The sequence below is a fragment of the Gavia stellata genome, chromosome 23, assembly GCF_030936135.1.
Source record: "Gavia stellata isolate bGavSte3 chromosome 23, bGavSte3.hap2, whole genome shotgun sequence".
NCBI classification, from domain to species: Eukaryota; Metazoa; Chordata; class Aves; order Gaviiformes; family Gaviidae; genus Gavia; species Gavia stellata.
This window is the reverse complement of record NC_082616.1, coordinates 7315667-7330405: the sequence shown is the minus strand read 5'-3', so window position 1 is coordinate 7330405 and position 14739 is coordinate 7315667. Positions and strand designations below refer to the sequence as shown.

General features: G+C 39.7%; 1 protein-coding gene across 4 annotated transcripts in view; it reads left to right on the top strand.

The window, feature by feature from the left end:
- The window catches only part of PLCB4 (phospholipase C beta 4), a 130015-nt gene that overhangs the window by 68823 nt on the left and 46453 nt on the right, over positions 1–14739 (top strand). For 2 of the 4 annotated variants that reach the window (XM_009810153.2, XM_009810155.2), the window contains 11 exons: positions 285–495; positions 1127–1220; positions 1865–1944; positions 2405–2489; positions 5040–5130; positions 6052–6147; positions 7703–7803; positions 9425–9460; positions 12118–12259; positions 12898–12982; positions 13203–13327. In XM_009810153.2, the coding sequence (XP_009808455.1) occupies positions 285–495; positions 1127–1220; positions 1865–1944; positions 2405–2489; positions 5040–5130; positions 6052–6147; positions 7703–7803; positions 9425–9460; positions 12118–12259; positions 12898–12982; positions 13203–13327 (1146 nt within the window). The remainder of the gene's footprint in view (positions 1–284; positions 496–1126; positions 1221–1864; positions 1945–2404; positions 2490–5039; positions 5131–6051; positions 6148–7702; positions 7804–9424; positions 9461–12117; positions 12260–12897; positions 12983–13202; positions 13328–14739) is intronic. The other 2 variants (XM_009810156.2, XM_009810154.2) reach the window with 1 other exon arrangement.

Genomic DNA, 14739 nt, shown 5'->3' with positions numbered 1-14739 from the left:
CTTGATGCCTTAGGTCTACTATGGTGAGTGCTGGACATAGAATATTGAGCTAGGTGGGCATCTGGTTTTTTTCTTTTGTTATCTGGGAACACAGTGGCAGATTTTGCACCAGGGACACAGTTGCTGGTCAGCTTGGAGCACTGGAAGGGGAGAGCTTCTGTTTGCTTGCAGAAGGCTGTGTAAACATAGCTTTTGTGCTAGGGTTCCTGCTCCATGAGACAGTTTGATTCCTGCCCACTATAAACTTCTAGTAGTAATTTGCCATGCTTTCTTCTTCCTTCTAGGTGTCATATCAAGCGATGGGTTTTGCAGATACTTGATGTCAGATGAAAATGCCCCAGTTTTCCTAGACCGTTTGGAATTATACCAAGAAATGGACCATCCTTTGGCTCATTATTTCATCAGTTCCTCTCACAATACATATTTAACAGGCAGGCAGTTTGGTGGCAAGTCTTCAGTGGAGATGTACAGACAAGTGCTTTTGGCTGGATGCAGGTTGGAAGCAGGAGATAACAGCCTTTAATATTTGTGGATCTAATACTTTAAACCTACATAATATACCTTGGTGGTAGTATATTGCATAATTGAATGTATAAATATATTAGTGTCATAAATAAAAACGTGCATATTTAAGATTCTGTTTTTCTCACAAAAACCACTGAAAAGCAGTGGAAGGTAGAAATTGATGTCAGGAGACAGGTTGTGAGAAAGATAACAGAAGTTTGGTCTCAAAATGGCAACTGAAAAATTTCAGAGGACTTTCTGCTTTGTAATTAAGAAGTTTATACGTAAATGAGAATCAGTTTATGATTTCCTGCTTAATTTCTTAACGTACTGGAATGTGTCACAGTTAACTGAGTAATAGAATAACTTAGAGAAGTGTTATAGTGCTAAAAATGTTATTCTTCAGGTGTAAATATATTGACCCACGCATAGTATATTTGAAGTAATATACCCAAGATTATAAAAGCAGTCTAAAATTACACGTGTGCAGCTTAAAAGGAATTGTGTAATGCCCAGAACTGCTTTGTTACTTCTCTGAACATCACTGCTCAGAACTTGTCCCGAGTAGCTCGCCTGTACTGAAACACTAAGGAAGCTGACATCATTTTTCTGGGGTCTTTAGGTGTGTTGAGCTGGACTGTTGGGATGGCAAAGGTGAAGATCAAGAACCAATAATAACGCATGGAAAAGCAATGTGTACAGATATTCTTTTCAAGGTAAATGCCTGGCCTCTACACCTGGTAGTAAGCCCCAGTAGAACCCCAGAAAAGAATCTATGCAGGGCACCCTCCCCTCCTCAGCACCCACGCGCTGCTTCCTTGTGACAGACCAACAAATTGCATAGGCACAGTTTCTTGTCCCCAGGCTCGTTTCTGACTCGCATCATACGCCCCCGTGCTATGTCTGCCTTTCCACAGAAACTGCAGGAAGCAGGCTTGCTTCTTTTGCCCCATATTTTCACATCCTGTGGCTCTTGCACCACAGAATAAATATCTTCTCCATTGTCTAAGAAGTTCCTTAGCTGTGGAAACATGCTGAAGATGCAGGAGTTGATGTGGGAGTAGAAATTCTCCCTGGCAAGAGAAGACGGCAGCAGATCCAGGGGTAGTGTTGATGGGTTCTGGGTGAAGCTGCCATCACTGCTGCAGGTGCAGTGGGGCACCTGATGGGTGCTGAGTCCGGGTTGTTGCGGGGAAACAGAGAAGAATGAGCATACAGTTTGTTCTAGTTCTGCCTTCACTTGGCACATGTGAGACTCAGCTCTGTGTTTCTCAGGGTGGGGTGGAGAACAAAAAAATCTCTTTCATTATGATGGTAATTTGATCTGTTCTAATTTTAATCCTGTTATTGCATTTTAAAGGATGTAATTCAAGCCATTAAGGAAACAGCATTTGTTACATCAGAGTATCCTGTCATTCTTTCATTTGAAAATCACTGCAGGTATATAGTGCGTATTTTTTTTTTTTTTATGGTGCAGTGTATGAGAGGGATGATACAGCTCAAACATTCTATAATTTGAGTGTACTTGAAAACGCTGTGGGGATATGCAGGTATACTGAATGTCACTTGAAAGAGACTGTACTTTAATATACTAGTCAATCTTTATCTAGCTTAATAATGGCATTATTTTTATCTGTGGTACAGCTGTGAAATATATGTGGATGTTCCATTAGTTTTGTGGGATTCAGTTAATCTACATTTTTGGTTTTACTAAATTCATCTGTCAGATAATAGACTTGTACTGACAGTTTAATTACAGTAAAAGTAGTACTTCTCAGCTGAGAGAAAGTGGGCAGTATATAATTTGGGATTTCTAGATTACTTAGTATTATTCTGTTTTGCTGAGTAATAGTGAATTCTTTTTTTATATTTAAAAATTAACCAACATCATCTTTTCCAGCAAATATCAACAGTACAAGATGTCAAAATACTGTGAAGATCTTTTTGGAGATCTCCTGTTGAAGCAGCCTCTAGAAACACATCCAGTATGTTACATTTTTTATATTAGCTGTATTTAATAGAGATGATAAACTGGGTTCATATAATCTATAGTGCTGTTCACTGCCAGTCCTCTGCTTTCAAAAATGACTAGTGATTTTGGGTGTCTATGCTTTTTCGTACCAACTTGTCCTTATCTGATTTGTTTAATCTCTTCTGTACAGGGCTCTGGCAAGCAGCCTGGGGAAATCCATCCCCTTGATGTGTGACGTAATATCAGCACCTACATAAAATACACCACATACATTGTATTTGCAGGTCATACATAACTCTGGAATTGCCAGTCACTGTTGAAAACCAATTAATTATTAATTGCACGGTCTCAGCTGAGGAAACGTCTTCTTTCAGCTGCCCTTTGCATGCTTCATGCTCCAGATCAGGTCCTGCAGTCTAGGTGGCCCCCACTACTGCATTAAGAATTAAATTAAGCACAAAGAGTTCCCTGCAGTCTCATTTGGGCTATCAAGTGCACTGTAATCTGCATGCACTTCACTCTCCTGCATGGCAGGAGATAATAACAGCCACTCCTTCACAAACACAGTATTTGAGACTTTAATAGCCTGTTACCCAGTGCTTGCAGCTACTCCTCCAGGCCTTCCTTACTGTCCTGAGCAGTGTGTTCACTGTCTGCCAGCAGCCACCCAAAACCTGCAGATGCTCTTTAGTGCTGTGGGTGACCACAGCAAAGAGGACTCTGCCTTACCTTTCAGCTCCTGTCTATGTGAACCCTGCAAAGGGGGCCCCTGGCATTATCATCCCTAGAGCTGTGCTTTTCTTGGCTTTCCTTGCATGGTGCAGGGACAGCAACGCAGAAGGCTCGGTGAATATCAGGTTGTTGCCCTGAAAAGTGCATCCCAGAGAACTAAATCTGTAGTGTCCCCCTGTAATGTATGTAGCACCTTGCCACATTCCTCACAAGTGACAGCTTCCAGCAGCTTTCAGGAAAGCCCAAAATAGAGGTGGCCAAAGGCTGCCATGCTGCTCCCTCAGGGCCCAGTATTAAGCCTCAGCTGCCTGTGCTCTGTAGCACTACTGAGCTTTCTGCATTTTGTGTCCATTCCTCTTCATGGGTGGATTCAGTCCCCAGCTGCTCACAAAGCAAATGTTGCAGAGATGGCAGGAGGAGCTTGAAACGTGTATTTTCTCAGTGCTTGGTTTCTGATACCTTGACTGACTGAGGAGGGCAGACTTAAGAGAGACATGGCACTGGCTGAAGCAGATTTTTTTTAAGTAAAAGCAAATATTTGTTCAAATGGGCATCCAGCTATGCCCTGTGCTTGGGGATGCAGACTGGTATCCTGGAAGCCTGGAGATAAATGAGCTCTACGGCACTGACATCTAGTGGAATTACAACCCAAGCACTCTCAGGAACAGTTGTGTTTTCTCTTCATCCAACATGCTGAAACTCCCATGACGGAGCTAGCCTGGTGGTTGGGGATAATCATTACCCTCCTGCAAGGAGGTTTGCACCAATTCTTGTGAGGTTGGGTTGGGTTGATTTGGTGTGGTTTTTTGCTGGGTTGTTATTTGTCCCCTCTGCTGCTTTTATTTCCTTTTGAGTCGTGGTGCTTTGTTCTTTTCTTTTCTTCATCTAGAATGCTGCTTCTGCATAGCTCAGAGTTGGATTTAAGGATAAGAATATCTGAATATTACTTCTAAGAATTTTTACTAGTCCCGGAAATATCTCCTGTATCACTTACGATTCACTGGAAACCACAGTCCATTATACCAGTAACTCCCTGCATAAAATTCTTAGCAAGCCTGAGGTGGAGAGGGTGCTAATTACCATACCCAAATCTCTGCTTCTTAGCCTCCATGACGTGATGGGACTTAAATCAGAGGATTTTGTACTTTTTCCTCAATAATATTTCTTCTCCTTCCCCAAATTGAAACAAACCTTTTCGTAGTACTTCCTTGTGTATGTGAAACTTGCCATTTGTCTTTCACAAATACTGAAGATGTGGCCCTGTAGCTAGCCCTACTGGCAAAAATAATCCTCATTACCTAGCTAAGGGCTGGGTAGCTGTCCGTTCACCGGTGCCAGCCCATTTCTACTCTGTCAGTATGTGTGGGCTGCCTCACTGGCATTATTACAGCTTGAAGGGACCATGAAAGGTGACTTATTTAGAGATCAAATGGTAATGGGCTAAACTGTGACTTGGACTGTGTGTGAACCACAGGGAGAGAGGGAAAGTAGGAAGTCCTCTGATGAAGAGTTGCAGGTCACATCCACGCCCACTGCTAGGCAGGAAGGAGGGGGAGACATTTTGACCAGTGCAGCTGAGGATGGAATAGGCTGGAGACCAATGTGCTGGCTTCAGCCAGCAACGTTTACCTGAGCACAGCTTTTCCATGGGATAGGGAAGAAGCAGAGGAGACAACATAACTGCAGTCACACTACCTCCCAGGGTTGTGCCTGAGGTGGCACTGCTTGTTCACTGCCCCTTACCATTGCTGTCCTAAAGTCAAAATCCCAAACAGGGATACAGAGAGGCCAAATAGCTGTTATTAAGTCTTTTCTTGAAATTATTTTACAGCTCGATCCAGGTAAAGCCTTACCTTCTCCTAATGACCTCAAAAGAAAGATTCTCATAAAGAATAAAAGGCTGAAACCTGAAGTAGAAAAAAGTAAGTAAAGCTTGTCAAGTATGAAATTAAACAAAAGTCCAGATAGATACAAATAGACTTTGTTACAGAAGTTTCCAAATTGCTTGTACTCTAGTGTTGGAAGAATATTAATAATATGTAAATGACACTTTGTTTGCCCTAGTGTTTCATATGAGTGCCAGAGTCTAGGCCTTGATATCAGCATGCAGCATAGGCATAGATAGACCAAGAAATGTAATCCTGGGACTTTTATCAGATTGCTGGTTGAGCTAAAATATAAAGCAGATAGAATCTCTTGTAAATTCTGCCTACACGGGTATGTTTGCATTGCTGTGTTTTTTCTAGGATAAACATAAAATGAAATGGGATTTCAAATTGCTCTTCTTGCTATTGTTGCCAGTTCTGATATTTATCTTCTTTCAGTAATAATAATGTTGCTGTGTTAGTTTCCAGTATGGCTGTAGTGATAGACCCTGGTCCTTCTCCATTCAAAGATAAGCATGCAGACCTTCCACTGACTTCAGTCATACATAATTGTGTTCATACTGTTAAACTGAAGTGCATGTGGGTACGCAACTGAAAATCCAAGCACTTTGCCTCCATTTGCATAGATCAAGCACCAAAGAGATAGCTGTCTTATTTATTCTTTGGAAAAGTAATATGCTTGCTCCAAAGACCTTTGAAGTCTATGGAAATATTTTTCCTAACTTCATTGAGCTTTGGAGACAGTCCTTACTGACCACTTTTCAGATCTAACAACAGTGTACATCTAATGATGCTCTTACTCTGTAAAATTTTATTGCTAACTGAAAACTTAGAAAACCCATTAAATAAAAGTAGCTCTTGGGATCAGAGAATCATTTATGATTGTTCTCTTGTATTTCTTCGTGTTACAAACTGTTCATGTCATGACTAATTTATTTTGATTTTTCTTATTAACAGAACAGCTTGATGCTCTGAAAAAGATGATGGAGGCTGGGGAAACTGCTGCTCCTGTAAATATCCTAGAGGATGATAATGAAGAAGAAATAGAAAGTGGTGAGGATTTCATAGAGAAGGGCTCTCAAACGTTGCCTGTGGTAAATCAGTAGGCCGGCATGAGCAGCTAGTATGCATGTTAACCCACATGCCCGCGGTCTGTGGCAGCAGCAGTAAGCCTGGGCTTAGTACAGGACCATTTATACAGGCCTCCAATCTTACCATCTCATCTCAGATACGTACCACAGCTGCTCCTGGCTCTGTGACAGGCTGCGGTAGGAATGTGAGCTCAGTTGGTGGTACCTAGTGGTAATTTTGACTTCCACTAACTGTTCAGAAGTCATACTGGAGCAACAACCAAGTCCGGTTTTCACTGTGTGTATATGGGTGTGTGTGAGAGAGTCTGGGATGCTGTGATCTTTGCTTTGAAAACAGATTTTGTCACTATTTTTAATACTTGTGTCAACATCAGATTGGATTATTGCATTATACTTTATAAGGATAAAATGAAGGATAAGATTTTTCTTGCCAAACTTCAGAAATCTTCAGTGTAAACATCTAGATCTGAGCCAGTGATGTGGAATGTGTTTATAGCCAACAGAGAAAAATAGGCATATCTAGGGTATAATTCACCTTGTCTGTTTTAAATGTCCACCTTCAGAAGAGTTAAATCGTGCATTGCCTACAAGTGTCTGAACCAAGGTACTGACCTGTGACCCATGTCATACTGAACTTCCCAACTTTAGCCTACCCCTTGGTCCTCCCCTTGATTTTTGTTTTCTTTTCTTTTTTTTTTTTTTTTTTTTTTTTTACTGGCACAAAGCCACTGCTGTTGCAGTCAGTAGAGGTCCTCGTGAAAGATACTTTTTGTGATCCAACTCTTGGTATCTGTCCTTGCAATGCTAAAAAAGACTGAAGTACAACAATTTTTTGGAGAGGCATCTCTGTCTTCAGGCGATCAGTGAGCACAGAGGAGATTCTATTGTTTTGCAGGCTGATTTCCATTGGAATGCTTATTTCTAATAGTGTTCTTATTGTGCTGTGTTATTAATTATGTGCTAGGCTACCAAGAGGCTCAAATAAGTATTTTCTAAAATTATTGTCTAAATCCGTAAGAATAATGTGATTAATGGTTTTGTGTTTGTAAGAGGCCTTTTTATCTTCTTTGAGTACACTAGGTTCTAATGGAAAATCACTTTAAAAGCAAATGAAAATGATTCCCTATAGTAGGGGCACATAAGGAGACTCTAACAATGCACATAAGCCTGGACACCAGCAACTTTTTACATCTTTATTTAAAGAACTCTGTCTTAATTTCTTGTTGTTTCCCCAAGCCTATTGGTTTTTCTTACACTTTTGCTAAGCAAATTACTGATTCCTTCAAAAATACAGTAAATAAAATTTCTCTTACTAACCATGTCAAAGCTGTAAGAATCTCAGGCCTTAGCTGTAATTTATTACTAATGCTTGGAAATCTAATAACCTGGATTTTATTTCTGTTTTAAAAAAAAAGCCAAAACCAAACCTGTGTATTCAACTGTCATTTGTTTCATGTTTCACACAAACCCAGCAGTTGCTGTGGTTTTTGCACTGATCGTTTCTCTTTTCTGTGCAGCTGACCAGGAAGAAGAAGCTCATCCAGAGTACAAGTTTGGAAGTGACCTTACTGTAGATGATTACAGTCAAAAAGAAGCTGTTGCCATCAGTGTCAAAAAGGTGGGATTGCTTCTTATGTATACTTCTTTGGAAGCTTTCTGTGGAGGTGGGTGTAAATGACGCTCTGATTTGTGGAAACATCACAGCACACGTTTTCAGAAGAGTCAAACCTGAGATCTTCACCAGAGTCCTATCCTTTAGGTTCGTGAGAAGACAAAATTTTGTAGCTGAAAATACTCCCTGATTGTTCAGGTAGAGAATTCATTGAGGAAACAGAATCAGTATGTAGGGAAACAGTATACAAGTGGAGGATTTGATCAAAAATACTGATTAAAGGTATCAAGCAGTTTCGTGCTCCTGCCTCTGATAATTTACTTTGCATCTCAGTTGCAGAGCCCTAATATGAGGTGGAATATCAGCTTCCTCGCTCAACAATGTTTTTTTGTAAGGCAGCATCCTCTGTCTTCATTATAGGGATTCCCTGGGTCATTTTTTATTGTTAACTCTTAGGGTACCTTCTCCCTTCCACCTACAGCCATGAAGGCAAAATAGGACATTTGCCAGTGGGGCAGTGGGGTACTGATTTAGTACAGTTCATCAGTCAGTACTCAGTAACTTGAATATTACTTGACAGTAATTAGGTGCAGAATGTTGGAATTCAAAACTAAGCCTGCTTTGGCACTGAAGGCATTATTGCTGCTTGCTACAGAAAGAACCCCACATGTGAGTGTTAAGGTGCCTTATCAGATCACGCTCCTCTGTCACTCAAGTATTTTGGCCACTTCTTCTCTCCTGCCTGGCTACCTTTGGATCTCACTCCAGATAGAAGTATAGGTATGGAAAATCTTTCATAGCACAGATTGCCCTTGGCAGTATGTCTCTAGCAGTATCACCGAGACATCAGACCTGCCTTCTTGGTATCTCTTGAAGTCAACATCTTTGCTTCTTCAGGACTTTTATGAATCCTCCCACTGAAGTATTGTTTAACTTCTTTGCTCTAGGGCTGGTTTCACTTGCTAAGTCACTTGGTCCTTAACTACCTGAGTGTTTTGGGGTTTGGGTTTTTTTTTCCCCCAGATTAGTCAGTCATCATCAGCATGTGTCCTTGGGTAACTTCTCTGCTGCTTTGCTGATCAGTGACTCCATCCTTATTCTTTATGAATGTACATTCAGTGCCACATCAACGTTTATTGGCAGCTTGTAATTGAAGACAGACAGCAGACTGTCCCATTGCAAATTACATCTTGAGATAGGCCTTTTCCAAATGCGGACATTTAAAGCACAGTTTAAAGCAGTCTTAACCCTTAAGTTTTCAGAGCCTGGGCAGTTTGCACATCCAGATCAGATGATCTTTTGTGTTGTCTGGATGTGTCATTCTTTCATTCTTCTCTGAAACTTCCTGTCCCCAGCATCTGTTGATAGCACTGGTTTGGGCTTAACCATCTGGCATCCTGCCTCCTATTCCAATTGCTAGCTAGCTGTTGAACTTCATATCTTGCGTACCCAGATTTGAAAGAAAGTGCAAATTTTTTCAAATGTATGGAACAGATGAGCCACACAGGAAGGTGAAAAAGGGTATACTTTTTGCTAAATGCATTAACTTTTTGAGGATTTTTTCCTTACTGTGAGTGTTTCCTGTTGCTTTTTCTTTGGGTAATGTGTATATATTTTTTTCCCTTAGGCTGTTGAAGATTCTGAGCAAGAAAACAATAAAAAGGTGACACATAGGATGTTACGTAGTTTGTTTTATTGCTTTATCTATAACATACGTATTACTTACCATGCTTTCATAGTGGTTTAACAATTTTATGCACAGTTTCACAGCACCTACAGAGTATTTTTGAAAGTGACTCTACCTCCTTTTCTCCTCTAGGGTTTCTTCTGCTGTACTTTTATACTGGGCTTAGGGCTGTCAGAAAATTCGGGGACAGACAGGAGTGCATAACTTTTGCCTCCTTAAAAGTGTCTAATCTCAGTCTCAAATGTGATGCAGCAGTTCTTTGAATGGTGTTGAGATGTATCATCCCTGCTTCTTTTTTTTTTTTACCTCTTCCCTTACCCTGACTGCATTTTGTTTTCCTTTCTCTTTTTCCTCCTTTTGCTTTCCCTTGGGACTTCTGCATTTGTCTTCTCCCAGGAATCCCTTCTGTAAGACTCTTCCCACCTCCTTCCGCTCTTCTCCTTCCTTCTCTTCTCTCATTAAAGTTTCTCCTGTTCCTAACCACACTTTGTTTCAGTCTATGTTGTTTTCTAAGTGGGTTCTGCTTCTTTTCTTGAGGGGTGGGGAGGTGTAAATAGCCTAGAGAGATCAACTTTCCCCCATTGTTTTCTCTAGCCCCTAAAAGGGTCAGGTGCTGTTGTAACCATTCCTTTGTTTCCCTAGGCTTTAAGAAACATTCCATCCTTACTCCTTTCTAATTCATAGTTTTAAAGTGGTGAACACTGCAAAGAGTATAGCCCATTTAGTCTAAAAATTATGCGTCTGCAATTAAATAAGATAAAATCAATGACGAGTCTTAGAGCTAGTGTGTCCCTAATGCAGTCATACAGCTATAGTCTGCCTTTGCACTAAGCCTCCCCCATGCATAATCCCCTTTGACTTCCTTTTCACTGTGATTCATTACTTAGACTTTTATGGATCAAGATAGTAAAATATGATTAGCAATTCTGAGCAGTCAGCAGGAGACGTGTTGAAGGAGCTCATTTTTAGAAGATGGGTGATCAGTTCTTCATGAATTATTGGCCTTCCAAAATGAAGACACCGAGAAGGATTAGTTCCTTTGAAGAAATTTGGCCTTAATTTGATCTAAACTCTGTTAAGAAATACTCAGTAACAAAAAAACGCCTGTATTCTACTAAGAAAAGGGATGTACCATGTGGCATATTTAGGGAACAGGTCTGTGAAACCTCAGTATGTGGATTCCTGAAAAGCAGTTGGGTTGAGCCCTGGTGATTAGCATTAAAATTTCATGGGCCACTGGGAGTTTAATTCAGTAAAAAATGCACATAAAGCACATGCACCTGGATCCATTCTGGTAACTCAGCTATTCTGTGCAGTCAGAAAATGACGTTCTTTGTGACTATAATCATCTTATCGTACCAAGGCATAAGTTGTTTCACTTCACATGGAATTCATTTTTTGAAATGAAATGTGTCCACATTATATAGCAGGTAGAGGTACATACCCATAATACTGGGAAGTAGTTGCACATTTCCTTTCCTCTCCCATCTCCTGAGTAAATGAGTTGCAGTAGTGTAGGTACTGTGAACTGCATTATTCTTCCATGCTTTAATGATGTTAGACATGCTGAGACTTACTGCCTGAGAAAGGACTTTGCAGTGCTTCCTGTTAATCGCTATTTCCTGATGCAGTAATGGAGGAGAACTTTCTGACAAACAGGGGTTGCATTCTGAAGATAAAAAGCTGTACTGTAAGAATTTTTGAATATACTTAGTACTTCTTTGCAGAAGTTACTGGCAGCCTACAGTAGATTAGATTTTTTGGAAACTGGTTCACTGGCAGGAGAACAAGCAAAAATGTTTGTGGGAAAAATCCCATGAACAGTGAGCCTTGTGGAGTTTGCTTAGATTGACAGAGATCTTTCTTTCTTTCCTTTCAGTGAAAAGAGTGTATTTCAAACTGGTTTAGGGAAAGGAAAAAGTTGGGCAGGTAGATCCACATGAGAAACACATCCTATTGTGGGTTTCTAGCAGATGAGATACTCATAGAAAACTTTAGAAGTTCTGTTGTAAATATAGTGCATCTTTATGTGACTGATGGATTCAGATTTTTATCATTTTAAGTGGCCAGGAATATGAGCTTGGTACTGTGTCTCTTGTTGGTCTCATGACATCTGTTTGTCCGATTAAGGTTGTAATCCCTATAGTTTGGTCTGCTTTTATTAGTAAAGATTAGCAGTTGAACCTATTTGTGTTTTGATGTTGAGAAAGTTCTACTCAGTACCAAGTATGCATTACCCCACCACAGTTGCTATGAGAAAATGTATATTAAATCACAATTCTTAGGGATTTATTTGACGAAGATAGATCATTATCTCCCACCATTGTTCAGTCTGTTGTAATATTTATCTTTTATCCCGAAGTTATCCTACTAACATCATGTAATATTTACCCACTGCTTAGGAGCTTTTCTATCTCCTCTTGCATGCTTCTTGTAACATTGAGAGTGTTTGGTGCATATATCAGTAAGAAAATAAATCTTAACTGTGACATTAGATTTCCACTTCTCTTGTATTAATTTGCACTTTCTTTAACTGTCTGCAGATTTGGGTATAATTTTGTATCACATTTGAAAATTCCAACAATAGTGTTTGGACACGCAAATAGTGATTATTCTTTTTAATGTGTTTTCAGGGTTTAGTAACTGTTGAAGATGAACAAGCATGGATGGCATCTTACAAATATGTAGGTGCCACAACCAATATACATCCATATTTATCAACAATGGTCAACTATGCTCAACCTGTAAAATTTCAAGGTTTCGATGTAGCAGAAGGTAACATAAAAGGTTGAATGAAATAAAAGTATTTGTCTGATTATTCTAGGTAGTTTTTTAATCTCTACTTTTCCTGAGTTTAGAAATGACGTAAGACCTCTATAGATTAATGAACCATCAGTGTATTTTTAGATCTCAGTTCCCTTGAATGTAAAGTTAGCATGTTATTCTGTTCGTCATCCACATGGAGTCACTAAATTACTGGGAGAATATGAAGCTGTTGAGGTTGATTATATTCTGTAGACCTTTCCAACTAAACTGGTTTTTTTATTTCATCTTTCCGTAAATTAAGGTGAGCATGATTGTCACATCAGTCAGCAGTTAGCTAATGCTTTCATATTGCACACTAGACCATTTGTTGTGTTGTTTTGCCTTATCTAGCCACACAACACAGGCTCTGAATGACAATTTTGTCCTAAACAAAAAATGAAAGTTTTGTTGATTTCGCAGGAAGTGAAAGAAAAAGGCAAGTCAGAAATACTATGAAATTGCTCTTCAGTATAATTTGATTCTATGAGTGACAGGTAATGGGGAAACAGACCAGAATTTGCTATATTCTGCTATTAGGTATAGTGCGTGATTTTGAATTTTGATTCATCATTACAGAAGTGTTTTAAAATGTCTTGTCTTCTTTCTAGAACGTAATATTCATCATAATATGTCCTCTTTCAATGAATCAGTCGGACTAGGATATTTGAAGACCCATGCCATTGAGTTTGTGAAGTATCCTTTCACCTCCTTATACCACTTCTCTACTAACATTACAAATAAACAATAAATGTACCTTTCTAGATTTACAGTGTTCCATGTCTATAAAGGAAAAGGGGAAATAGCTCATGGGATGAGAAATACTAAGATTAATGTAAGAAATATTGAAGATACTGAAATATGACCATACATTTCTATGATGTTTTTATTTCATTTTCCTTGATGAATTACACAGTTATAATAAACGACAAATGAGTCGGATATACCCAAAGGGAGGCCGAGTGGATTCCAGTAATTACATGCCTCAAATTTTCTGGAACGCTGGCTGCCAGATGGTCTCACTGAACTATCAGACCCCAGGTAGGCAGCAATGACCAGTGAACCTCGATCCTAAAGAATGGCTTGGGCAGTAACTCTCAAACAGATGCCATGGGTTTGCTTCTGGCATTTTTTGAGGAAACAGACATATGGCTAAATTATACGGTGGGGTGGAATTATTGAAGCGTAAGACAAGGAGCAATAAAAAAGCCATACATAGAAGGAAAATTCAGTCCACTTTCATGGAAAAATAATAAAGTACTGTAACTTCTCACATAAATGATAATGTTTTATTAATAAAAAGTATTACTTACGGGGAAATCACTGTTTTCACAAAACACAGCTTTGGGTGCGTGCCTCCAAAGTAAAGATGAAGGAATGTACAAATTAAGATGGTAAAAAGTAATGACTATATGCCAAATGCATTTCTAGACACATTATTGTGAAGTGTTAGAGAGTCATGTGTTCAGCATCAGAGAATGGGGTCTGAGATCCCAGCTGAGAGAATGATGCCAGGGAATGTAAATGCCTCTCCGCAGCATAAACTGAGAGATGTATTGCTCCTGCTCAGTGCAGGTGTTAGTATAATTTTAAATTAATCTAGGAGTGTCTTCAGTCATATATGTAACAGATCAGTTTTTCCATCTTCATTTTCTAGCTGTGATAGTGCTTTTGTGCTTGCTTCCCCCCACCTCCTCGCCCCTGAATTGTGTCTTTGGTACTGCAGACACTCCTAATGATCATACCCTGAGTTCTGTCCTGCAAAGCTTTGCACTGATTTCGCTAGCTGAGAAAGCAAGAGAAAGCTGTACTGGAATACGCTGCTTGTAAAGCACTCCACGGGACATGATAGGGAGGTTGGAGCAGATATGCAAGCTTCACTCTGCTCCCAACACTGCCTCTGCCCACTGCATGTCATTCTCAACCCCTTTACATTGCAAAATAAGAGTGGTAATTGTATAATTGGAAGTGAGCAACTTTCCTGTATTAGTCTTCTGTGATCCACCTGTGCTGTCAGGCTGAAGAATAATTGAGGAAGTACAAGTCAAGGCTGCCCAGTAAAGCTAATAGTAACTGATATGAGCCTATGAGAATCATGTATTTTGTGTAACGGAGAACATACAGGAAAGATTTTGTTCCCTTTTGAAGGTAGAGTGTGTTGAGCAAGTGAATGCCTGTGTTATCGCTGAACGAGGATACTGTGTCCTAGTGTAATTGGAAACCTGCAGGAAAACATTTCATTTTTTGGAAGTTCGGGAGAGGGTTGGAGGGGAAGGGTGTTACTATGTGTTTCCTATTTGTCTTTATATACAAGTGCCATAATAATGCATTGAATAAAATTCAGATGCTTTAAATGTTGAAACTAAGCAATGCTGCTGTGATCTCTGCAGTTTCTTTTTGTGGTGTTTTATTCAATTAAGTCCATAGAAAACCAGTGCGATATTCATCTCACC